The sequence below is a fragment of the Leuresthes tenuis genome, unplaced genomic scaffold, assembly GCF_036924035.1.
Source record: "Leuresthes tenuis unplaced genomic scaffold, fLeuTen1.0.hap1 SCAF_19, whole genome shotgun sequence".
Lineage (NCBI taxonomy): Eukaryota > Metazoa > Chordata > Actinopteri > Atheriniformes > Atherinopsidae > Leuresthes > Leuresthes tenuis.
Window position 1 is genome coordinate 32,318,019 of NW_027325373.1, and position 26,794 is coordinate 32,344,812.

At 39.9% G+C, this 26,794-nt stretch overlaps 1 protein-coding gene across 2 annotated transcripts; it reads left to right on the forward strand.

Moving 5' to 3' along the window:
• The first annotated feature begins 1,441 nt into the window (after window positions 1-1,441).
• On the forward strand, window positions 1,442-22,529 carry dmtn (dematin actin binding protein). Of its 2 annotated transcripts, XM_072372108.1 has the most exons (15): window positions 1,442-1,474; window positions 6,140-6,189; window positions 6,411-6,491; window positions 7,964-8,107; window positions 9,238-9,282; window positions 12,776-12,884; window positions 15,596-15,640; window positions 15,715-15,849; window positions 15,931-16,028; window positions 16,145-16,250; window positions 16,334-16,383; window positions 18,200-18,245; window positions 20,592-20,657; window positions 20,976-21,056; window positions 22,440-22,529. In XM_072372108.1, the coding sequence occupies exons 2-14, from the start codon at window positions 6,181-6,183 to the stop codon at window positions 20,987-20,989; spliced, it is 948 nt and encodes a 315-aa protein (XP_072228209.1). In that variant the 5' UTR covers window positions 1,442-1,474; window positions 6,140-6,180; the 3' UTR covers window positions 20,990-21,056; window positions 22,440-22,529. The 2 variants fall into 2 exon arrangements, with proteins under 2 accessions (XP_072228209.1, XP_072228208.1); XM_072372107.1 differs by lacking the exons at window positions 20,592-20,657; window positions 20,976-21,056; window positions 22,440-22,529 and adding an exon at window positions 18,625-18,846.
• The last annotated feature ends 4,265 nt before the right edge of the window (window positions 22,530-26,794 follow it).

Genomic DNA, 26,794 nt, shown 5'->3' on the forward strand with positions numbered 1-26,794 from the left:
TGCAATTATTACTTTTGCATATGATGACAGCGTGCAAAAGACGCATGGGCTCTGTGGAGAGCTCCGCTCCAGCTGGCTGCTGTGACAGCTCACTGACATTGTATTTCTGCTTAAGCAGTTTCAGTCTCGCCAGAGTTACATTAATATCTGTATTTTTATATTTGATATTTCAGGGGATTTTGATAATAGATTATTAAAGTTTGTTTGCGAGGCTGATATGCCGGCGCAAATACGCTTCATTAGTGTAAAATGTTTTGGGTAAAACATAGGCTATTAAAAGGAACTGTCGGAATGGCGGTATGTTAAAAAAAACATACCGCCATTCCGACCATAGGAGGAAAAAAAGTGTCGGAATGGCGGGACGTTTAATTTAATTCCGACAATTGGAGGCCAATGTCGGAATGGCGAGATGTGAAATGGCAGCATGTAACCAGATTTATCTTACAGATAACCTATTTAGAACATTCAGCTTGCTAGCGAAGGTTCATGTAGTAGCAAAAAAATATTAACTCAATGTAATATGTCACTGTTAATCTGAGGTTGGATTTTTATGTAAGAAACGGACCTTTAATATGACTTGTTATGTCTTCATCCATAAAGCTTAGAACAGAAAGAAAGTGGCTGTTCTTCCTCATGACTGTATGCTAGTTAAAAACAGTTAGCTATATTAGCTAAAGTTATTTATATATATTTTCAATCAATAGTCTAGAGATAAATTCTACATAGTTTAAACAAATATTAAACGGTAGACAGGAGTAGAAAAAAACGTTTTCATAAAGTTAAACTTTAAACTTTTTTATAATTAGTTTTTCCGCTCTTTTCGGGTTAGGGTCGTTTTCGGGTTAAATGACCTTACTGCGCATGCGCACAGTGAGTTCTAACTTGCCACTCCTCTCCAATAAAATGGTTTAATGTGTAAATTCAAAGATCCTGGTACGGAAGAATCTAAATGTCAGGATGTTGCTTTCTTTTATCAGCTTTAAATTAACAAAACACATAACGAAAGAAAATCACAATTGTCTTTTTAAAGATTTAAGTTGTACATCTGTAAAAACAACACACTGAATGCGTGTTTGTGTGTTTAGATCGGTCTCCGACACACATGCCAGGACCCTCTCAATCGATCGTGTTTGCGTGAGATGCGCGTGCTGCAGGAGGACGGAGCGCGTGCTCGTTGACGTCACACAGCGTCGTAATACCGACGCTGATTGTTTTCTCCCCCCTCCTCACATCAGAGTGGACTGACCCGCTGGAGCAACAGGAAAACAGCGTCCTCCTCCTCCTCTTCCTCCTCTTCCTCTTGGGGTCACAGCAGGGAGGGCTTTAAAGGCAGCCTGCGCCTCCTCCTCCTCCTCCTCTTCCACCCTGTATCCTTCCTCCTCCTTCCTCCTCCTCCTCGCTCGGAGCGTCTCTTTTTTTCTTCTGGATGTTTTCTCTCTGAGCTCCGGCGGCTTTCTCTGCGTCGCTGTTGGAGGTAGGACCATCTTCATCTTCCTCTTCATTTATCCGGGGTTTGTGCTCTGTTTTCATCGTGTCGACGCACACGCACTTATCTCCTGACCCTCCTCTTCATCCGTAATGAAGCCTCCAATCCTGTAGGCCACATGACGCCTTCAGATGCCGCCTTACCGTCGTCTTCACCCCGTTTCTGTAAAAACAGTTGATTTTAGGGACCTGGTGTTTATTTTAGGCCTCATCAGTTTGTTTCTGATGGAAAATCAGGGATGAAGCTCCTTTCAGATGCAGTCAGGCTCATGTAGGACCGGGAAGAGCTCCCCTTTCCATCACGAAGGCGTTTCTTAATTATCTGGTGGGTCTTTAAATTGTTAGAAAATTATCCAAATTCAGCTTTGACTCATCAAAGATGAAGAGGAGCCCTTTATATTTACTAGAAAACCAAAATACTTACAGTAAATGACTCCAAGAACCAGTAAATTATGGTTTATTCAACTGGGATGAATAATTGAAGCTTTAAAATGTTATGAAAGGTAATATATATCCATTTTAAAATCTCTGTTTGATTATCAAACAGTCAAAATTATTGACTGATTTCAAAGGCAAGAATTAATAGTGATGTTTTGTTGTTTTATTTCACTAAGATGTTATTTAAACCAGTTGTTCTGAGGAATATGTTCTTAGAATGTCTTAGAACATGTCTAAGAAGTCTTAGAATAATGCTTTCGACTGAATTATCTGTTGACCTGCAGTTTAAAGCACAAACATTTTCTGTTCAGATTAATACAAAACCAAAAGAAGAATATGATTTTCATATTTAAAATGGTGGTAAAACCAAATATTTGCATATTTTTAGTTTTTGGAAGTCTGAAATGAAATAAACTAATGAAATGTCACAACATAGTGAAAAGTGGAGCAGTTAAAATATTTTTTTTGGTTAAAAACAGACAAATCTCATGTGTCATCAGTGTTATATTTTAAAGGCTGCAGCTCAAAGTAACTGGAGTCAGTAAAATTCAAAAGAATGTTTTACTAACAGTCCCAATTAAATCCACAGTGTTGAAAATCAGACATAAAATCAGCAAATCAGATCAAAAGAACAGTCTGAAATGAGTAAATGTGACTTCCTGGACATGCATCTGCTGATTGTTTTATTGATTACTTCCATTCATTTTAATGGAAGGACTCCAGAGCTGAAGTTTAGGTTTTTGAATGTCTCATTTCACCCTGTTTGAGGTCTAAAACTCAAAGACATTCAGTTTACTGTTGAGTAATGAGTAAATGTGATATTTGAACATTTTGGCTCTCAGAAACAACTTGAATAACTGATCGGTGATCAGAAATTACTCACAATCTAGTCCATTCTCAGATCATTTTTAACATGTTTAAAAACAAGTGTTTTCCTTCTCAGAGAATCTTATGATATCGTCAGCAGAGCTGCATCGGAAACATTTTTTAGACACATTTGAAATAAAAAAACATCACATTTCTCTTTGTTTGAGTTTTTGCACAGTCAGTTAATCTGTTAATATAACTACAATGTAGTTTAGTTATCAATGAAAGTAATCGCTAGTTTAAGACAGAAATCGTATTATTTCCTGCTCAGAAACACACGCTACGATGTTGTTGATCCTGTCGGATTTTGTACATTCAGCCGATCACTTGTAAAGTGTGCGTGAGGTCCATTAGATGACCACACACACTGAGCTGAGCTCCATTGATGGCTTTCTGGCAGCTAAAAGCTCTCAGTGATAAGACTATCAGACTCACAGACACTCAGACTAATGTCGCTCAGATACACACATGCACACAGACACACACATGCACACACACACATGCACACGCACACACACACATGCAGAATTTTACTCCAGTACCACCACTCTGAAGCTCAGCTCAGTGTATTTTCTGCTGTCCACGTTTATCTGGCAGAAAACACCTCCTGTTACCTCCCAGCTGACAGTTTGAAACTGTGACAAGTGAAAACCAGCCAGTAAACAATCAATACTTATATTGATGATTTAAACTGGAGTCTGCAGCCTTGCTAACAGCTCAAAGAAACAGGAACTTCACCTGCAAGATGTAACTGAAATGGCAAAGAGATACAAGAGCTACTCAAAGACTCAAAATGACGACAAAGAGATACAAAACAATAACAAATAACAATAACCCCAAATATGTGAGGCAAGAGAGATGCAAAACCATCATAGAAAAGACGCTCAACAACGACAGACACAACTCAACAACAGACATCACAGAGACACAAAAAAATCAATAAAAAACAACTGTACAGAGAAACAAAATAACCACAAAAAGAAACAAAACATCACAAAAAGAAACAAAACATCACAAAAAGAAACAAAATAACATCAAAAAGAAACAAAATATCACAAAAAGAAACAAAATAACCACAAAAAGAAACAAAACATCACAAAGAGAAACAAAATAACCACAAAAAGAAACAAAACATCACAAAAAGAAACAAAATAACAACAAAAAGAAACAAAACATCACAAAGAGAAACAAAATAGACTGAAAAACAGTTTCTTTCCGACTGCTGTCAGATCCATATAAGCCTCCTCACTGTGATAATTGCAATATATTGTTTTTTTAATACATAGTCATATCGTTTTTTATATTGTTTTTTATATAATCATACTGTTTACACAATTCTTATATGTCTGCACTGAAAGGCCTGCACATTACTTTTCATTGTACTCGTTTCAATGACAATAAAAAAAATCTGAATCTGAAAATAAACACAAAAAGATCACATCATCAGCATCACCAAGAGAAACAAAATAATTTTGGTCCATTTTGACATGCTCAGACTGAATGTTTCCACCTGTTTCCAGTCTCTATGCTGAGCTCAGGCAAAATGTTAAACATTTCAGAAACAGCCTGAATGCAGCTCTTTTACTCATCGTGTGGTATTTGTACTGAATGTTGAGCAGGAAGATGTTCAGGAGTTCAATGAAAGCTGCTTCCCAGTCTGCTCAGATCAAGTTCAGCTGAGGATGGCCAGCAGTGATGTCCTCTCTGGCTGATCTGGTGTCTGTTTTAGGGCTGAGCCGGCGACATGTGATGTTTGGAAATAGATGAAGCTCGTGGCGAGGTTGTGCAGACTCTCTGGAGGGAGGAGTGTAACCACAGCAGTAACAGTTGAGGAGCGGCTGGGCGTTGGCCCGGCTGGGGGAGCTGATAAACTGGAGGGGAGGAGGATGAGGAGGAGGCACGTGAAAGAGGCCGGTTCATAGGAAGTCAGGATATTTTAGCAGAGGAAATCCTCCCCTAGCAGAAGCATTAGCACACAGGCTTTCATGTGGTTAAGATACAAGGTGGGTTTCCTGTGTGCACAGCTGTCCTTCCACCCTCCTCCACCAGCCATCCCTGAGGAGGTTCTGATAACAGCCAGGCCTGAATATGACTCACTGGTGCCTCTGTCTCCTTGTCCGATCATGTCCAGCCCTCCCCCTGAGAGACAAACTGTGTCTGGGATGAAGGTTTGAAATTGGATCGTTTGTTCTGAAAACAACTCAGAGGACACACAGGCACCAGTTATACAGCGTTCATAAGCAGGCTAACACAGCATTTATTAATGCTTCTATAAGACCAGATGCTAGTAAACAATGCTTTCTCATCAACAGTAATGGACCAAGCCGGAGATGTACACAGCGTAACTCGTAGTAATGCATGTGTATCGTTAATTACTACGTTTAAACATTTTGTATATATTAACCTCATTAAACTTGTACTTGGAGACCTACATCTTTATCAGAAACATGCCGATAATGTAATGTTAACACATCGAGAGCGGTACACGGCGTTCAATGCTGCTGGTTGGAACTGATCCCTCTTTTGGCTCAGTTTCTTCAGTCCAGCGTTGAACTGAACCAAGTTATCAAAACAGTCTGCTTGCTAAAATTGCTGCACACACACAGTCTTTAGCTAACTCTGCTGTAACATTATCCTCAAATATAGTTTATCCACTGGGCTCTTATATCCTCTGAGGCTGCTGGTAGATGGAAGATGCATTCTCCTCAGTACAGCTGACAACAGAACATGTCCACCTGAAGCTGGCTTCATCCGTCTCGCAGGGTGGATATGAGTGGGCGGGGCTTAGCAGAGGAGGTGGAGCTAACTTCAGGAGTGACATACTTCTGAAATGTAAATCAGAACAGCTCGTGAAATGATTAACTTTCAAACAAAGGCGAACTAAAATAAATACCAGGGTTATGTTTTTGGAGAGATTTACACTTGTTGGTGACTTCAGACACCCAAATATATGCTCCCATGAACAGGAGGAAGAGATTTTTACTGAATATATCACCTTGAATCAACTGACAGCTTTGATATATTAAACTGTCAGTGTGGTGATGTTCACCACACTGACACACTGATCAAACATGGGTTAATCCACCACTGGGAATATTACGTGTCAGATGAACAAATCTCCCTGTTACTGGTTAAAATCAGAAGTTCAGCTTTTTAAAGAAATCGTAGAGATTTTTTTTAACTCTTCCTTTAAAACATCAAGCAGCAGAAATTAAATTAGCTTTTACTCTGACTTGGGATCTAGCTGAGTCATTCCCATACTAATTCATACTAAAATTTTAGCCTGGGATGAGATATTGTGTAATGAATAATGCATTTACTCCCTCTGTACTCTGTTCTGTCTCCTCAGCTGCGTTAAACCAAACAAGAGGAAGGTTTTTTTCTCCAGCAATGCAGAAGGTAATTGATCATCATGCATCATCAATAACAGCTCAAGGAAAAACAAACATTTACTGGCATGACAATCCTCTATGATGTCACACAAACCAAAAGAGGTTTTTTTTAAGCTGGAGAGGAAGTTGTCAGGGAGATATTACTGACAGGAACTATGAAAACACGACTCAAGTAGGTAAGAAAACTGCTTCAGATGAACCCTCTGAATGTTTCTGATCTTGTCACAGGTGGAGGGACGGGTAACCCCGGTCAACCTGCCATCCTCCAGGGGCCCGAGTGCCCCGGGGTCTCCCGCCACTGGCATTGTGGTAAACACCCAGCTACACAAAGACACTTGGAACGGAATTAAAAAACTAAATTTCAAGAAAAGTTGTTAAATTTGTTATTTTTTTAACCTTTATTTAACAGATATAAATCCAAAGAAGTGATTTTCAGAGTCTTCACTGACCACCTTCATCATATTTAGAAAACAACCAAATGTAGAATCTGAAGCGGCAACACACTCAGTAAATGTTTTTCCAGTCATGTTTCCCCATTGTGTTCCATAAGTTTCCTTTTAATAACATGTTTTAATGGTTTGGGAACTGAGGATACTGATTGTTTCAGTTTTTCAGAGGAATCTGTGTCCATTCTCGTTGAATCCAAGATTTCAGCTGCTCAACAGTCCGTGGTTGTTGTTGTCCGATTCTCCTCTTCATGATGCTCCATACATTTTTAGTAGGAGACAGACTGCAGGCAGGCCAGTCAAGCACATACACTCTGTGTTTATGAAGCCACGCTGTTGGAAGTTGTGCAGAATGAGGTCTGGCATCATCCTGCTGAAATAACCACGGACCTCCCAGGAAAAGATGTCACCTTGATAGTAGCATCTGTCTCTCCAAAACTCCAACATCCACCTCTGCATCAATGTTACCTTCACACATATGAAGCCATCCATGCCATGGACACAGTTGCACCCCCATACCATCACAGACGCTGGCTTTAAACCTTTCTCTGATAACAGGCTGGATGCTCTTTCTCATTTTTGTAGAAGCAGACGTCAGTTTTTCCCAAAAGCAGCTGAAACGTGGACTCATTTGACCACAGAACACGTGTTCACTGTCTTTCTGTCCATCTGAGATGAACTCGTGTCCAGAGAACTGGGCCGTGTTTCTGCAAAGAGTTGATATATGGCTTCCAGAATGCTGTTACTGTAAACATTTCTGTCTTTCTTTAACTCCAGAACAACTTTTATAGAGTGTGTTGCTGCATCAGATTTTGCATTTATTTTTATGAAGTTGGTCAGTGAATACTGAAAATAGATTAACATCTCTGGAAATGTTTACTGAAGTACATGTTCATGTTATGTGTATCTCAATCCTTCCTTTTCATGTAAGTTTTAGTAAAGAGTTGTTATACAAACTGAGAGTTTAATTCAAATCATAAGAAGTGCACAGTTTAAATGTTGAGTCAAATTAAACGATAATCTTTGTTTCATGTCAATGGTAAACTTTCAATGACTAAAACCTTGTCAAATGCATTTTTAAATGTCCTCAGGTTTTCCTGTTAGAATATTTCTGATTAATTTCCTGTCCTGTTGTTAAAATGAGCTCCACCAGCTTTAACAGTGTAGTAATTTTATAACAGATGATAACATTTAACAATAAATCAGGAACAGAAAATGTTTTTCTGTATTTTATATTAACTTTTGATACTTAACGTTATCCATCACACTTACCTGTAACATATTGAGGTATTAGTTCTTTAGTAAAGATGTGAATGTGTGTGGTTTGGTGTTCAGGCCCGTTTAAACGACCAGGTGGTGGGTTACAGAGACCTGGCCGCACTGCCCCGAGACAAAGCCATCCTGCAGGTGGAGAGACCCGACCTGATGACTTACCAACCACATCTGAGTTTCTCACCACTCGACCGGCCGCGCAGAGAGGTACACACAGTGCACGTACACAAGCACACTTCACATGTAGCAGCTGACTCTTTGTTCCGTAAACAGAGGACAGAAACAACAGCCCTTGGACCAGAACAATTCAATTCAGTTTTATTTATACAGTAACAAATTGCAACAAACGTCATCTCAAAGCACTTCAAATATACAATCTGATTCATTGTAATCCAATTACATCCAGTTAATTAAATTTCAAATTAGTCCAATTCATACAGAGGCAATTAAAAATAATTCCAAGCTAAGGAAACCAATAGATTTCAGTGAAACTTCTCTTCAATCCAAACCCCTGTCCTGAGTATGCATAAGGCATAAGTCATCCCTAACTATAAGCTTTATCAAAAAGGAACGTTTTAAGTCTAATCTTAAAGGCAGAGAAGATGTCAGCTTCCTGAACCCAAACTGGCAGCTGGTTCCACAGAGAGGGGCCTGATAACTGAAGGCTCTGACTCCGATTCTACTTTTAGAAACTCTGGGAACCACAAGTAAACCTGCAGTCTGAGAGCAAAGTGCTCTGTTTGGAAAAATATCCACCTATGAGATCTTTAAGATATGATGGCTAAAAGTGTAGAAATATGACCTCTCCTGTTAGTTCTCATCACTGGACTCAGCTGGAGATTTTTTGGAGAATTTGTGGGGCTGCCCAATAATAAAGAATTACAGTAGTCCAATCCTGAAGTAACAAACGCATGGAGCAGTTTTTCTGCATCACTCTGAGACAGGATGTTCCTGATTTGAACAATATTACTAAGGTGAAAGAAGGCAGTCCTAGAAACCTGTTTTATATGTGAGTCAAAGGACAGATCCTCGTAAAAAATAACTCCAAGGTTCCTCACTGTTGTACTGGAAGCTGAGGAAATGCCATCTAGAGGAACTACATAACTAGACAGTTTCTCCCTGAAGCGCTCAGGTCCAAAGATAACGACTTCAGTTTTGTCTGAATTTAGAAGCAGACAGTTCTGAGTCATCCAGGTCTTAATCTGAGCCCAAACACTCTTGCAGACCTTGTATTAAAAACCTTCTGCTCTGCATTGGTATGCGACAGATAAAGTTTGGACTTTGCAGCAGAACCATTTTGTGACTTTAAAGTGAACTGATTGTGTCTGTCTCTGCAGCGCTCGCTGTCGCCTCCCTCCACATCTCCCACCATGTCTCCTGAGGTAAGAGCTGCTTCACATGCCCTCGACTAACATTAATTCATGTTGTTTTTGTATCTGTAGTGTAACATTTTGCGTCAATTAAGTCAGAGATCTTACCATAAATGCTCCGTCTGCTATACAGCTGTATGCAGATGGTTCTATATGGCAGTATTTTTGTCCATGTGGATCTGGCTGTTCTGAACTTGTTTGAAGGCTCCAGGTTTAGTTTTATTTTCAATTTCACTTTAGCTTTGGACTGAGACTCTGAGGCTCTCTCAGGCTGGTCACAGTACAACTTTTTGCATGATTCATGGCAACACATATATATCTGCTGCGTTGAAGTCACCCTGCACAATCTGAAGGATTTGGGGTGTTTAACAGACACAGATCGGTCCGGTTGAAGGTGTCCAGAGATCTAACTGTTGTAGATTAGTGGGTTGTTGATGTTGAGGACCCAGGTACAGACAGCAGACCAGAGGTAGAGTGAAAACTAACTTACATTTTTATTTAAAACTGAATTGAAAAGCGCAGCCAGACTGGATGACCAGAAACTAAGCTTATGAGAAAAGACAAAAGCTCAAACTAACCAGACGATAACCAGGAGACAGGAAAACAGACAGCAAATGGGAACAAACAAAGTACTGAAGGGACTGATGAGACAGCAGCTGAGACCAATTAACCAGAGACAGGTGTGTAGGAGAGCTGAGGAAACCAAACCGAGGGAACTGGGAACTGCTACTGGAGAGGATGGGAAACTAAGACAAAATACGGTATTTTTCAGGCTATAAAGCGCACCGAGTTATCAATGATTGACTGCTAACGGGTCTATTTTCATACATGAAGCACACCAGGTTATAAGTTGCATTAAATTAAACAAAACTCAGAAAAGTCAAACTTTATTCAACTCACTTGTTGTACTGCGTGACTGATAGCGTTGAGTTTGAAATCTAGTTCGTAAGCATGTCTCTTAACAGGAGCCATTTTTGGGGTAGTGGGTATAGAAAATGAATGAATGAATGCACACACCTTAATGTTGAAGCACAGATCGTATTACTCCGCGAGGCTCGTGACTACGGTGGCCGTAATGCTCAATCCATCAAGCAGTGCAGCTTCGTAGCTTACCAAGGCCGTGCTAAAACATTTTGACAGTTTTTTGAGCGTTGTGTACCACATAAAATCGGTTCTAGGTCAGAAAGCACAACCGGAATTAATTTGTACATTAGGCGCATTGCATTTTAAGGCGCACTGCCGATTTTTGAGAAAATTAAAGGATTTTAAGTGCGCCTTACGGTCCGAAAAAATACGGTAAACTAAAAACTAAACTGAGACCAGGACTGAAAGATAAGACTGCATCAGAATAACTGCTCAGGCAAATTACAAAAGAGAGACTAGAAACTAAAAGAACATGATAAACAAACGAATACAGATGGAGAATAAATCCAAAACCCCAAAATACTGAAAACAGAATCACACAAAAGACAGAAAAAACAGGACAAGAAAATCTGACCCAAAGACACAAAATACATTTTAGTCTCTAATACAAAGAAGTTGGTCAGTGAAGAGTCGTGTCTGTTAAATAAAGTTTTGAATAAAATAATTTGTCCTGATGAATTAACTCAAATCTCTTCTCAAAGTGGCACCACGTATTCTTAAAACTCAGAAAATGTTATTTCTATTGCAGATTTGATCTGGAATGGTTGACAATAAAACAAATCTCTAAGTTAGTGGTCAGTTAACGAGATTTCAACGAGCGGACCCTCAGAAATGTTCCACGCCTCACTGGAGGGTCTCAACCTCAAACATTTGGAAAAACTACAGTTTGACTTGACTCATCTGGTTTTTCAGCTTCAATCGAAGATTTGTCTTCCTCACAGTGTTAAAAATGTGACATTTGTTGCTGCAGTTTGCCTGCAGCTGCTGAGTACAGAAAGTTTCTTTGTTGAGATGACTGAATCTTTGCTGGTTGCTTCAGCAGTCTAATGTCTGGCTTCAACAAAGCTCACACAGAGATGTCTTTATGCTTGCATGACGGTTACTTATTCATTCAGTCACCTCAGTTCAGTAAAATGACCCATGTTTGAGTTAAGACCAGATATTTCTCTGTTTCTTTTGAAAGATTAATTATCAGTGAGCAGAGTGGAGCAGGGGCTGATGGGAGTGTCAGCGTCATGTACACCTGGTGAAAATGCTCAGTAAAGTCAGAGTTCAGAGTTCAGATAATTGACTTTATCTCAATCCATCAACAGAAATTTGGTGTTTCTGAATGATACATCTATCAGACTGGGAAGTGTCCAGCAGGTGAAGGTTTAACCAGACTGTTTGTTGTTCAGGTGAAGGGTTAACCAGACTGTTTGTTGTTCAGGTGAACGTTTAACCAGACTGTTTGTTGTTCTGGTGAAGGTTTAACCAGACTGTTTGTTGTTCAGGTGAAGGGTTAACCAGACTGTTTGTTGTTCAGGTGAACGTTTAACCAGACTGTTTGTTGTTCTGGTGAAGGGTTAACCAGACTGTTTGTTGTTCGGGTGAAGGTTTAACCAGACTGTTTGTTGTTCTGGTGAAGGTTTAACCAGACTGTTTGTTGTTCAGGTGAAGGGTTAACCAGACTGTTTGTTGTTCGGGTGAAGGTTTAACCAGACTGTTTGTTGTTCAGGTGAAGGGTTAACCAGACTGTTTGTTGTTCAGGTGAACGTTTAACCAGACTGTTTGTTGTTCTGGTGAATGGTTAACCAGACTGTTTGTAGATCAGGTGATGGTTTAACCAGACTGTTTGTTGTTCAGGTGAAGGTTTAACCAGACTGTTTGTTGTTCAGGTGAAGGTTTAACCAGACTGTTTGTTGTTCAGGTGAAGGGTTAACCAGACTGTTTGTTGTTCAGGTGAAGGTTTAACCAGACTGTTTGTTGTTCAGGTGAAGGGTTAACCAGACTGTTTGTCATTCAGGTGAAGGGTTAACCAGACTTTTTGTTGATCAGGTGAAGGGTTAACCAGACCGTTTGTTGATCAGGTGAAGGGTTAACCAGACTTTTTGTTGATCAGGTGAAGGGTTAACCAGACCGTTTGTTGATCAGGTGAAGGGTTAACCAGACTTTTTGTTGATCAGGTGAAGGGTTAACCAGACTTTTTGTTGATCAGGTAAAGGGTTAACCAGACCGTTTGTTGATCAGGTGAAGGGTTAACCAGACTGTTTGTAGATCAGGTGAAGGTTTAACCAGACTGTTTGTTGTTCAGGTGAAGGGTTAACCAGACTGTTTGTAGATCAGGTGAAGGGTTAACCAGACTGTTTGTCGACCAGGTGATGGGTTAACCAGACTGTTTGTCATCCAGGTGAAGGGTTAACCAGACTTTTTGTTGATCAGGTGAAGGGTTAACCAGACTTTTTGTTGATCAGGTGAAGGGTTAACCAGACCGTTTGTTGATCAGGTGAAGGGTTAACCAGACTGTTTGTTGTTCAGGTGAAGGGTTAACCAGACTGTTTGTCATTCAGGTGAAGGGTTAACCAGACTGTTTGCTTTTCAGGTGAAGGGTCGCAGAGCAGAGAGTGACAGTGGATCACCTGGAGGATCCACACTGCAGCTGCAGGCCGAACGCAAAATCAGCATCAGCCTGCAGCATTTCCACCGACCAGGTAACAAACCACCCTCACGTTTGTCCTCGGATCATAATGGGGACTCTCCACTGACACGACCCCATAACCCTCATAACTGGATGTCCAATCCCTAACCCCCAATCCTAACTTTGGGCCTCACTTACAAATAAATTTAAAATTAAAGTTGTTCTTAAAAACTCTACATCAGATTCATGAACGTGTTCTTAGATAAGGCCAATCTCTTTGTAAACTGAAAGGACATAGCAGCCGTCCCTAATTTGCATTAGTAAACAGCTGGAGATGCCCATATAAGGGCATGAACCTGGAAAGGTCGCCTGCAAACACATCCAGCAGCCTTTAAAGATGCCAATGGTGCGCTTCATTGTGTAGCCTGTACGTATACACATATGATTAAATAAAACCTCCTGGTGACTCTGAGGGATGGTCTGTGGTGTAATTATCCAGGGGGTCAGGGTCAGATCATAATAAAAAGCCTCTGTTGTAGAACATTAAATTTTTAAAATATATGTACCAATGAGCCGTGCAGCAGCACCAGCTGCTTCTTGTTGGAGCTGACCACATTCATCAGGTGGTTCTAGGAGTCCAAACGAGTTGGACATTGAGGTAATGGATCTTTGAGAGGGCTTTAATGTGCACGTTTGCAGTCTATTGCACTGATGGAGTTAGGAAGACCAGCAATAGAATGAACCCCCCTCGAGACTTGTTCTTCAGCTGTATGTGGAAACTTTAAATGTTCTGTGGCCAGTTGATTTATTTGTGAATAAAGGTGAATGACACAATCCTCCTAAAAAGTGTACAAGTTTAAATAAAACCACATTTTAATCCTGAAAAATCACTTAAAGTCTGTAAGAAAACCACATTTTGACAGAGATGTCAGAGATGAAGGGACACGGTAAATGGGAAAAAGTTCACATTAAGTGACAACACTGGTGAACACTTGGATACCAAAACTTCTCGTGAACATTGGATTTCCACATCGTTTTCTTTTATTTTTCCTTTTTTGATCCTTTTCTAAAGTCATGAACACAACTATGAAGTTATGATTTTTTTTTTCATATAAAAACAACAGAAAATCAGTAAAGGAATGTCAGTAAGAAGCAGTAAATTGTCTTTCAATCATATCCTGATACTGGCTTCGATGTTTGAGTGGCCAAGAACTGGTGTTCATATCTGTTAGTTTAATTTGTTCTCAGTGTCCAGAAATCATCAGTCAGGAAGAGGAACAACAACTCAGTGGGCTCAGCATTTGGCAAATCTGTCTCCTCGATAGCCAACAGGCTCATCAAAGTGTCTAATCCCATGGTACACTTCATCAGTATTCAGAAAAACCCAGTCCTCATTACTGCTGACACACTGGTTTCCATCTACGTCCACTTTTTCCCCATCATTACGACTGTCACCCTCTGCCCTCACTATCCTCTCTGAGGGAAATTCTCACTCTCTGAATCTTCATCAAAGATTTGAACCAAAACATCTTCTCTTGTTACATATATTTATTCACTCAAATTTCACCTGAGCATCTTCCATATAAACACTTCCTCTGAGGTGCATGAGCTAATGGCCATCACTGATACAGTATCACCTTAATTCAGGGTATAATTCAGATAAAACATGTCTCCCATCTAGTGGTAGAGAGTCAAAACAAGAATTGAGGTGTTATGTGGGACTTTCAGTCTGTTTTATTCAGTGTGAAGGCTTTTCACTATTCTGGAATGATGATGCGGTTAAACCAAATTATGGTCCCCATATTTACAGGAGATCCTCATAAGTTGGTCCCTACAATGATATAAGCTAAACCTAACCAACATCACAGCTAAACTTAACCTAACTTTAACTTAACTCTAAACCAGACATCACTTCCTCTGTGAAACCTCCACCAAACCTAAACCTAACCTCAGCCTAAACTTAATGCCCCCTTAACCTGATCCTGATGTGAACTGTAAAGCTGATTCTAAGCAGCTTCTGAAATGACATGAACAAATTAACTTTTTAAAATCTTAAACATCTTAAAAGGCACTATACACATTAAGTGTGGACCATTTACAGAGATGGTTTTAAACTAAAATGTGTTAACACAATGTAAACAATAACCCTCCAAAAATTATCCAGAACACCAGAAATTATGTTTTCTCTTATTTCATCAGACCTTTGGTCCTTGGATATTACTTACAGTCCTTGTTTGGACCAGACATGGTCAGTGATTATACGAGAAAAGGTAGATATTAAAGATATTAAGATTAAGATTAAGATATTAAAAACAACAACACACAAGCCCGAAATTTTGTTTGGTGGTTTGTTTGGTTTACTTTGGTGGACATCAGGTTGGTGTGATTTTCTTACAAATGCCCTCATAACCTCAACTACATACTCACAACATGAGGAAAACAAGTACACACATTCACACACACAACTTTTTAGCAGGTTTCCATCAGTTATGAGGACATCAGACTAACTTACATTATTTGTATATAACAACTAAACCAAATCTTAATGAAATTAATCAACAGAAACCTTTATGAAATGAAAAAAAAAACTTATTTCAGACTAACTTCACGATCCAGAATTTTTGTTTTAAAATTGAATTAAAACCATTTAAAAACAGGATAGAAACTAAAATGAATATGTTTTTTATTATAAAACATGATTTATTTGCAGGTTCCATAGTTTGGATTCAGCTTCTGTGAGAAAAACTGTTGATTTTTCTAAATTGAGTCCTCGTTCTGTTTCAGATAACGGCACCAACATCTACAGGAAGCCCCCCATCTACAAACAGGGTGAGTTACAGACCGTTTCTTTCCTTTTGTTCGCCTCTGTGTTTGTCACTCAGCTGATTCTCGTTGTTGCGCAGAACTTAACAAACACGTGGAAGGTAGCGGAGTGATTCAGTCTGCAAAGTTTCCAGCAGCTCAGCCTCCAGACCCCAACCAGCCCTCCAAGATCGAGACAGAGTACTGGCCCTGCCCCCCATCGCTGGCCGCCATGGGTAACGCACATATTAAACACGTGCGCAGTAATCGTTTGCTCAGACTGTGAGCGCTCTCATATCAACTCTGAACTTTTACAGAGATCGAGTGGAGAAAGAAGAAGGAGCTGCCAGAGGAAGACGAGTTTGAAGATCTGACAGAGGAAGCCAAAACGCTGCAGGAGCAGGAACTGGAGAAGGTCTGTCAGTCAACACCTGCTCTCCACCAGTCGTATGCAGACAATGTAATAGTTCCACATAATTTCCACCTTGATGTTAAACAGCACTGCATTTCCTCTGTTTTTGGTGATTCCAGATCAAGTCCAACCTGGGCCGTCTGATCCTGAAGGAGGAGAAGGAGAAAGCCGTTGACTTCCGGCGGAAGACGCAGTCGCTTCCCGACAGAACTCACATGCACGGCAGTAAGTCGGTCAGTCGTCTTCAGACGTCTCAGCCTCAGGATGAATCTCCTTTGAGATTTGGTTCTTTCTTTTCTGACCGACAGGTTTGTCAGCAGGTGCATCGAAATCTCCTTCACGCTCCGGCCTGACCAGAGTAAGTGTTACTCTGTGATGTAAGAATACATTTTTGAGATGTTGCATCTCGGTCTATGTTTTCTAGAGGAGTGAAAACATAGACCGTTTACCTTTACAGAAAACCTATCCTCTGTTTTTATCAGTTATAAAAATACTTGTTTATCCCATTCTGACCATGAATGCAGCTTTTCACTTCATTTGCTGAAATTAGCTGTTTTAGCTCCTGTCTCTTTAAGGCCCACCCGCCTGAAAAATCCCACTTTGGCCAATATCTGGAAACCTGCAGTCAGTCAGCACCCAGTGTTTGTGGTGTGTACTTTGAAGGTGTGCCTGACCGAGGTGACATCAGTTCAGCAGGATCAGTGTCGCCAACCAACCTGATCTTTGAAAACAAGCCACTATCTCAGATAACTGACTGTAAGGTCATTATCCCACATTCACAGACCTATTTAAAGGTGTCATATTCTACCTTATTTTAACAATTTGACACAATTTTCTGAGGTCTTATTGAGACTTCGGTCAAAATGCATTTTGAGTTACTTTAAACAGTCTGTTTTCAGGGTGGAGACTTAGCAAGTGCTCAACCCCGCCCTTTTGCTGAGGTCAGCAGCTACTCATTCCCATCTCCAACACCTCCATTGGTATTGGCGAGGGGTGAGCCCACGTGAAGGTGGGATCCTGTTTCGTCTTTGGGCTGAGCCTAGCCACGCCCCTGGAGTCAAGGCTCAGCCACCTTTATCAAGGCGAGGTGACTTTAACTGTTTCGTGCCACTCAGTCAAGGTCTTTTAATCGCAGCTGAGTGTGAAACAGTCGGGATGAAAGTCAGCTCTCCCAAATCTGAGGCCATGGTTCTGAACCGGAAAACGGTGGCGTGCTCTCTCTGCGTCAGAGATGAGTCTCTGCCTCAGGTGGAGGAGTTTAAGTATCTCTGGACCTTGTTCTCAGTGATGGTGAGTTGGAGTTAGAGATGGACAGACGGATCGGGGCTCCGTCAGCAGTAATGAGGGCGCTGCTCTGGTCCGTTCTGGTGAGGAGGGAGCTGAGCCGGAAGGAGAAGCTTTCAGTTTACTGCTCCATCTTTGTTCCAACCCTCACCTATGGTCACAGATCTGGGTGGTGATCCAAAGAATGAGGACGTGGATACAAGCAGCTGAAATGAATTTCCTTCAGAGGGGGGCTGGGCTTACCCTTAGAGATAGGGGGATGAGCTCCACCATCCAGAGGGAGCTCGGAATAGAGTTGCTGCTCCTCCACATAGAAAGGAGTCAGCTGAGGTGGTTCACCTGTTTTTTTTTTTGGACACGTCCAACTGGGAGGAGGCCCCGGAGCAGAACCAGAACTCACTGGATGGATTATAAATCCCATCTGGTCTGGGAACGCCTCCATATCCTCCAGGAGGAGCTGGAGAGTGTTGCTGGGAGAGGGATGTCTGGGTTTCCCTCCTGGACCCATTGGTTCTGAGACCAAAGGAAGATGAAGATGGATATTCACCAATGTAATTAATTAACACGGAGTACGCTCATGAAAAATAACTTATATCCACATGAAGGATGTGGCTGTAAATGTGTAAGAAAAAAATAAATAAAAGTTGTCCTCTTAAATTTATTGATCCAGAACAACTCCTCTACATATTTATACTGACTATATTTGTGCTTTCTTTTAAGTATTTATTTTGTAGTTTTTTTTTAAGTTAATAAAATCTTGATAATGATTAAAGTGGCATTCCATACTAAATTATCCCAATTATTATCTGGTGTCCTGACAGGAAATAAGCAGTTAAAAAAAAAGATGAGTGTAAATTAACCTCAAACTAATGTGATTTTGTGTGTTTCAGATGCAGTCGGCAGAGTTTTCTACAGACGGAAACAAAGGACAGCCAGGTAGGAATCCTCACTCACTTAAATGCAGCAGATAAAAAAGAAACTGGAGAAACTCCTGCAGCTTCAAACACAAAATCAGTTCAGCTCTCACTGCCACTTTGGTTTTCTTACACAGCGACAGAATGTTGACGTAAATCTTTTCATTCTCACTGGTTTTCATGATTTTACTCAGTCTGTTAAATCTTTATGGTATAAAATTTTCGTGTACAAACATCTTCAAAAATGAAATTATGACTGAATTAAGAACTCCTGTTGAAGAGGAAGATGCTCAGCAGCTTGCAGAACATCTGTTTCTTCTCATAAATCAGCTGCAGATGTGTAATCAGTGAAACCCTAGACCCTTTGTGTGACCTTCCTGTCGTGTTGTCATGTTTTGCAGCTGCTCAGGTAAGTGTGTGCGTGCATGTGTGCGTGCATGTGTGCGTGCATGTGCATGGCCACTTAAAGCTGCTGCAATGCTGCGCTCACTCCTGCATAAAGACTGTCGGCATGTTGCTGAATCCAGTTCTGATCAGTCTGAGTCCCTGATTGAACTCTTTTTCTTAGCTTGTTTGTTTGAGTGTCACGATTGCTAACAAAGAAGAAACCAAGGAAAGAATAAAATTAGAAAAAAAAAGTATACATTTCTTTGTTAATCTTTTTCTGAAAAATATGGATTTTGCATAGATATGATCCGTTTAAAAAAAAAAAAAGATTCCTTCATTTTAATCTATTTATTCCTATTTAATTAAGCCTTGGTTTTGTCATTATTTTTACTTATTTATTTTCTTCTTCTGTTGCAGTTTTTATTCTTTTTCACAGATTTTCTGTTTTTTCAGGAACAAACGTTCCATGGTGCAAAATCAAGGTGCGATTAAAATGCGTTAATTTTTTTGACGCATATATTTTTGTGTAATTGATTAATCTTAATTAACTCGTTAAAGTCCGTGCCCTACTTTTATTGTTGTATTATTCAATTATTTTTCCTAAACAAGATTATTTTTTTAAAGCTTTTTTTTTATCTGTTTGTCAGTCGTCTCTAAAACACTTTGAATTGTATTTATTTTGTAGAAAAGGTTCCATAGAAACAAAGTTAAGATGATTTATTGTATAGCTGCACAAAAATCTGGTATAAAAATAATTTTTTTGTTTATTCAATGAATAAACTCATGTTCAGGTGTGGATGTTTTTTCACTTAATGTAACCTGCATTTATATTTGCAGTTGTTACTTCATGTTGTGTCGTAGGGTCAAAACATACTCAACTAGAAGGTGAATAAAAGCTTCAACAAGGGATTCACTGCCTGCAGAACTGAGAGGATCATTGTGGTTCAATTCAGTCTGCTTTATTTTCTCTTAATGAGTCTGTTGTCTCTGGGTCGCGCTGACATTGCTCTCTCCACCTGTGATTCAGGAAACAAGAAGGGGCACAAAACAGTGTAAGGACATGGGGTCAGTAACAGCAGTAACAACTGATGTCTGGATTCTGTTTGTTATTTGTATGTTTATGTTCATGCATTTAGCAGACGCTTTTATCCAAAGCGACTTACACTGGTAGGGTAAGGGGGTCTTGCCTAAGGACCCCTTCTGGAGGTAGTACCTTTCATGCAGGGGTTTTGAATCCAGGTCACCCAGATGAAAGGTTGCAATCTTACCACTACACTATCCAGTCCTTATTTTGTCATTTTAGCCACATAAAATGACTAAATAACATTAAAAAGATCAGAAAGTGGGATAGTTTTGTTCATAGTAGTTGAATTGAACATGAATTCAGAAAAGGATCAAAGAAGGAAAAAATTAAAGAAAACCATGTGGAGTTTTTTCATCCAAGACGCCACCACGCAGTGATGTCATCAGTGATGTCAACGCACGCAAATTAGGTGATTAACTTTACTACCTTCATAAACTTTGGTATCTCTTTATCTTTGACCATTTTTAAGCTGCAGCCTTTTGAAATGTTGTCAAAATTCAAGGTTCTCGCCATAAAACATTAAAGGGTTAATTCATGCACTTCGTTTGTTTCTGTTCGTGTCCGACTCTGGAGGCCAGAGTCCATAGAAATAAAGCTATGACCGAGTAGAAAAGAGACGACGCTGCTGATGGCAACAAGATGAATCCCAGCTCTGATAAACTCTGACATCAGGTTTCTCATTTCTGTGGACAAAGGCTGAGAGTGAAGTCGTTCTGACCTGTAGAGAAAACAGGCGCATTAATTAAACAGATGCGTGCTTGTGTGAAATCTGCATCCTAACGACCTCGTCAGGCGCCTTCATCCTGCTTGGGATGGCTCAGCTTCTCTGTGGTGCTCTTTGTGTTCAACACGTCTCAGCATCTGTGTACAGAGTGTATCTGAAATGTGTTTGTGTAGAACGGAGAAGCTCGGAGGGAGCGCATGGACAGAGGAAACTCTCTGCCGAGCATCCTGGAGCAGAAGGTGAGATCTGCTGAATCCAGATAAACAAGAACATGGAGTGAAACCAACGAGTCCGCAACAGTTAACTATTACAAAAAAGTAAACTTTAGTCTGGAAAGCATGAGATGTGCTAAAATACCTAAAATTTTAAGATTCCAGCTACTCAAATGTGACAGTTTGTTGCTTCTCTATAACAATTTTGACTATTTTTATCTGATTATGATCAAATTTGACATTTAAACTTAGATTGTTGTTGTCTGATACTTTTTAGATGCAGGGCTTTATGGATACTTCCTGGTCTGGGAAATGACGCTCTTTGTGTTTCTGTTTGCTGATCAGATTTATCCGTATGAAGCATTGATTGTGACCCACAGGGGGCGCAGCAAGCTGCCTCCCGGAGTCGACCGCACTCGGCTGGAGGTGAGTATTGGCTCATCCGTCTGAAAGATGTCAATGACAACAAACTCTGATGTGTGTCGGAGTTTCAGATCTCACAGATCTTTTCAGCTCCAGTTGAAGTCACTCAGAGTTGGTTTTGGTTCTACTTAAATGATGGTTGTGTAATGTAGAACCATAGTGAAGTAAACTGGACAAAATCCAAACCATTGAGCAGTTAGTAGAGGCTATAAACTTGTGGTAGTTCTGTACTGAAATGTAGGGAAGGCTACAACTCTGACACAAAGCAAACCTGTTCCTGAAGGTTCAGAACATACCAGAAGATCTGAGATGAAACTATTTAAAGCTTCATAGACCAACAGAAGGGTTTAAAATCAACCCTCTGATGGACAGGAAGCAGTGTAGAGACATCAGGATGGAGGGATATGATCCACTTTTTTGGTCTCAGTGAGGACTGAATCAGCTGTCTGATCATCTTTTATTCTCCAGGTGATAGTCAGCTGACTTCATAACTGATCTTCTATGACTGTTGGAGTTCAGGTCTGAGTCCATAATAACACCCAGATTTCTGGCCAGGTTTATGTTTTTTTAACATTACAAACTGAAGCTGAGCTCAGATTTTTAACTTTCTTCTTTGGCTCCAAAGACAATGAGTTGTTTATTTGTTCTGACACTTAACGCGTGTTTGTGAGGGATTATAATCCCCAGGTGATGTAGATCTGTGTATGGTCCTCATAACTATGATAACATATTTAGTTGCTTTACATAATCTGAGTCAGTGGAAGCATGTAAATGTTGAATAAAAGAGGCCCCGGGATAGAACCCTGAGGAACTCCACATGCTGTGTTTGTCCGATCAGATGTGTTATCGCCTACAGACAGAAAGTATTTTCTGTATTTTAAATAAGATTCAAACCAGTTTAGTTCTGTGGCATAATGTCCCGCCCAGTTTTCCAGGAAATATCTTGTGGCTGACTGTATCATACGCAGCGCTGAGATCTGGTTACAGAGAGACAGAAACGTTAAAGCTAATGTGTTTAAACAAGCAGTTTCTAAAGACATTTATGATCCCCGTGGCTTTTAAATGCTCCCAGTATCTTAGCATTTTACGTATTTAAACATATATTTCTTTTGTGTTTTTATATACTTGTAACTATTAATATGGCTTTGTGTTTCTATTAATAGCAGATGATACTGTATCTTATAGTTGTTATAAATATGATTTATTACATTTGTTTGATTTGACTAATTTAGTTGTTTTACCAGGTAGTCCAATTTAGATTAAATCTGTCCAATCTCTGTCAAGTAAATGGTAGAAAGCACATAGTGCTTTAGTTTTGGTTTCACTTCCAGTTCCTTTAACAAACTACTGATTCAGGTCTGATTTGGTCTTCTCCTGTCCCGTCAGAGACATCTCTCCCCGGAGGACTTCCAGCAGGTGTTCGGGATGCCCATGGCTGAGTTCGACCGTCTGTCGTTATGGAGACGAAACGAACTGAAGAAGAAAGCCCAACTTTTCTAACAGGATGTGACCTCATTCTCGACAAATACTTGACGAAGCTCCTGCTTTGAAAAGAGCAGGAAACAGAACACAGGCCATTACTTCAGATATTCAATCAGCAAACAAGCGATTCATCTCCATCGTACTAACCGATCACGTCGCTGGATGAGCGCCGGCCCTCGTGGAGCGTTTGATGACGGCCGGTTCTGATCCACTCCGACTAACCTTAACTGATGCACTGACATATTACCTGTGCTGCACTTATAACCACTACTGCTTGCAAGTCGTCACTATGATATATCAACCCACCTCCCACCACATCATCATCATCATCATCATCAACAACACAGTCCATGTGTCATTTAGTCTCACAGAGGTTACACCTCCAGAGGTTGACATCTTAAAGAGAGGTCTGCATGTTCGCAGTTGTCTTTGGGATGGATTTGGTGTTTCTGATATTGGGCTGGCAACAGGGGTAGGATAACCGCGGTAACCTATGTTACATGAGTCACCTACCACAGAGGGCGCTCATCTAAGAGGTATTTGGCCATTTATATGACATTCCTACAGGATCCTGACAGGAACAAAAATACAGAGTCACAATTGACGTTGGCCAGCGCCTGACATATGTCCACTGAGTCGTTTTTGTTTGAACAAAACTTCCTGACTTTTACTCCTGAGATTATTCGTGACCAAAGACAGTGAGCTCTGATTTGTTTTTGTTTAACTGAAGGAAATTCTGGATCATCCGGTTGTTTATTTGTTCGAGACACTTAACAAGTGTTTGTAAGGGATTAAAATCCCCAGGTGATGTAGATCTGTGTGTGGTCCTCATAAATAAGGAAGCATATTTAGTTGCTTTACATAATCTGAGTCAGTGGGAGCATGTAAATGTTGAATAAAAGAGGCCCCAGGATTGAACTCTGAGGAACTCCACATGCTGTGTTTGTCCGATCAGATGTGTGATCACCTACAGACAGAAAGTAGTTTCTGTATTTTAAATAAGATTCAAATCAGTTTAGTTCTGTGGCAGATGGTCCCGCCCAGTTTTCCAGTAAATATGTTGTGGCCAACTGTATAATATGCAGCGCTGAGATCTTATTTGGCTCTTTATACGAACTTCCTACAGGATCCTGACAGAAACAATTGCGATTTGCGATCGTGTTGATTATTTCTTAGTTTGTCTTGACTCGTATCTAAGAACTGTAACATCTCCTGCAGCAGCGATTTTCACCTAATTTGAACCAAAAAACATCACTCTGCCTTGCATCATGGCTTCAGCTAAAACACTCACTTGTTCTGATACATTTCCACTCACAAATCCCTTTAAATATTTATCTGCATGCAGATTTGTGACACTTGAAATACAGATTTCTTTTTAACCAATATTTTTATTGTTTTCTGGTAAATTTTAAACTGTAGCTTAACTCACTTTTCCACTCGTGAACTGAAAACAGGTGGAAACCTCATTTCTAGCTTGTAAGTTGTTAATAATTAAATGATGCAGATAGTAGTTTTGGGGAAATGAGCAGCCTCGTGAGATGTTTTCAATCTGCAGACATGAAATTTGTCAGATGATTCACGTTAGAAAAAAGTGTCGCTGTAAGCTTTTTCAATCCGTTTCATACTTTACTCTGTTGTTGATAAAGTGACAAATAAGGATCAGGTTGTTTTGTGATTTAAACAAAGCTTCTGTCTTTCTCTGAATTAATAACAAAACTGTTAACTTACATGTTCGCCCACCGCCACAGAACATTGTTTTTTTTTTAACTATCATCTGATTGGCTGTTACAGAGAATGTGAAGCTCACGTTATACAGTGTTGTATTTTTGGTGACTTTTGGTGCACCAAATTTTGGGGCTCCCGCAGGCATCTTGGCCATCTTGTTTACAGGGATCCTGCAGAGTAAGACCAGGAATATATTTGCTTTTTAATCATGTAAACAAATTCCTCTGTTGTGGGTGTAATTGTTCACATTCTACGTCTGTTAACGTGGGAATCCACGAGAGGGCACACCAGAAAAAGAGAGTTGTGCAATTGCAGACTTTCTTTACAAGCTTGTCCTTAAAACTCCCCGCCATTATTACCGCTGGCAGCCATATGACCCTACACTACCTACGCGATCAAACAACAGTCCAAAAAAACGCAGGATTCACGAGGCAGCCATGTTAAACACCCGTATCTCTCATTTAAAAAGCAAGTTTATTCCTGAAATAACCTTCAGAATAATGTTGACATGAACAGATCAGTCCATTTGTATTCAACATGATGATCAACATGTCATCAATCTGTCCAATGCAGGTCAAAATTATTTTAACAATATATGCAAATCTTTATTAATAATATAGCACCTGATACTGACTTCATAAAATTAACACTAGCTTTGTTATTTAGGAGAAAATCAAATTTCAGCTTTTTATGAACACATTTTACACCAAATGACTGAAAAGTGGTTATTAAACAATTCAACTCATAAACTTTATCCATTTAGGTCAAAAACAGTTTAGAAAGTGCAGGAGGAAGCAGCTCGGTTCTGATTTTAGTCTTTAAGATTGATTTTCTCCCTTTCGCCATCAAATTTGACCATTTACACCAAGTTTTAAGTCCAACTAAACCAAAGCTGTCCAGGTATCTACAGATAGCAGAAGATGGCGCTTCTGTGCCAACATCCAACTTTTAATGACATACTTTGAAGTTCTTTTGAACCTACTTTTCAGCAGGTTGTAAAAATGTTCTGACAGATATGATTTATATGCATTAATAAGCAGCCTGTCCGAGCTGTTCGGGGATGAACATGTTGACACTAAAGGACGTGAATGAAAAGTATTATTTTTATTATTTTAACTAGTTAACACTCAATTGTTGATCTTTGGAGCCTGTGACAGCAGTGATGGAAACAAAGTGTGGATGCCCACACAGCAGGGGGCGCTCTGTGTAACAACATGTCTTCAGATTCTCTTATTTTGATTTACATGCAACATATTAAGATATGAAGATACAGAAACATGAAATGTTCATATCAAAGACTCAGAAAAGCGGAGGGTTGTATGACCTCACTGATTTAATTAGCCATCTACATTATGGGCTGAAAACTGAATCTGAACGCTTCATGTTGGACGAATGAAATACATTTATTAAAGTGTTAAAGATTTAGTTTTTCTCTCGGTCCAGCAGAGGGCGCTCTCAGATATAAATACAACATACTGAAGCTTGAAAGAAGCAAATTGTAGCACACTTTCAGAGACCCGAGGACTCACCTGAGACGTTACCTGCCGGCAGTCAGAACTCTCTTCATGATACGACTCTGCTGGTTTTTGCTCTTTTACTCGAGTCGCTCAGCAGCTGTTTTTATTTATTGTGTGCAACTTTTATTTGTGTTTTTACTGTGAGCTGATTTATCTGGAAAATATTGTCTTTATATTGAGCACTGTTGTTTGTCCTCACCTGGCACTCTTACACCTGTACAGGTGGATGACGTCCGTCCATCTTTCAACCTCATCATCCTTCGTTTCTGTCGTACGACTTAAATAAATCTAGTAAACAATTTGTTGTGTTTTTTAACACATCCAGCACCTAGAAGTTATTAATGAGCCGTCAACCAGCAACAACCTGAGTCAGTTTTACCTGCACGGACAGAGACACACACGGGAACCACAGACTAACAAAACCAGCACATCAAGACGCACAAAACAAACAAAGAGGCAGAAAGGCTAAAAAAGACGAGACAAATACAAACATGAATACAATGACGAGAGATACAACAATCAGACACACAACTTAGAAGCAACACAACATAAGAAACTAGATAGAAAAAAGTGATGAAAATTACTGCCAATGCACACACAAAAAACCCCCTGAAATATCACAATCGGATCGAAACAACTAGAGATGAAAATACAAAACAAAGGAGAATACCGAAGAGACACAAGATGACCACGAAAAGATGCAAAACAATCAGAAGTGGAAACAAAGTTACTTACAAAATCACTGAAAGAAAACACAAAGACGACATAAAACAGCTCAAAACTACAGGCCCCAAAAACTGAGACGATAGAATACAAAATGACAAACCAGATGACATAAAACGTGTCAAAATGACGACGAAGAGACAAAAACCATCGACAGGAAACAAACAAAACGGCCCCGAATGAGCTAAGACACAAAACTTTCTCCTCCCACACCTATTCTCCACCTTCATCCTGCTCTCACTCCATCCTTTTTCCAGAGGTCTGCCTCTCTTGTCTGCTCTGACCTTTGACCTC

What these genes read in the sequence shown, in the direction of transcription:
- dmtn (XM_072372107.1), top strand. An exon ending in CTCCCACCATGTCTCCTGAG is followed by an intron (nt 9,283 to 12,775) that starts GTAAGAGCTGCT and finishes TTTGCTTTTCAG; the next exon opens with GTGAAGGGTCGCAGAGCAGA. An exon ending in AGGAGCAGGAACTGGAGAAG is followed by an intron (nt 16,029 to 16,144) that starts GTCTGTCAGTCA and finishes TGGTGATTCCAG; the next exon opens with ATCAAGTCCAACCTGGGCCG.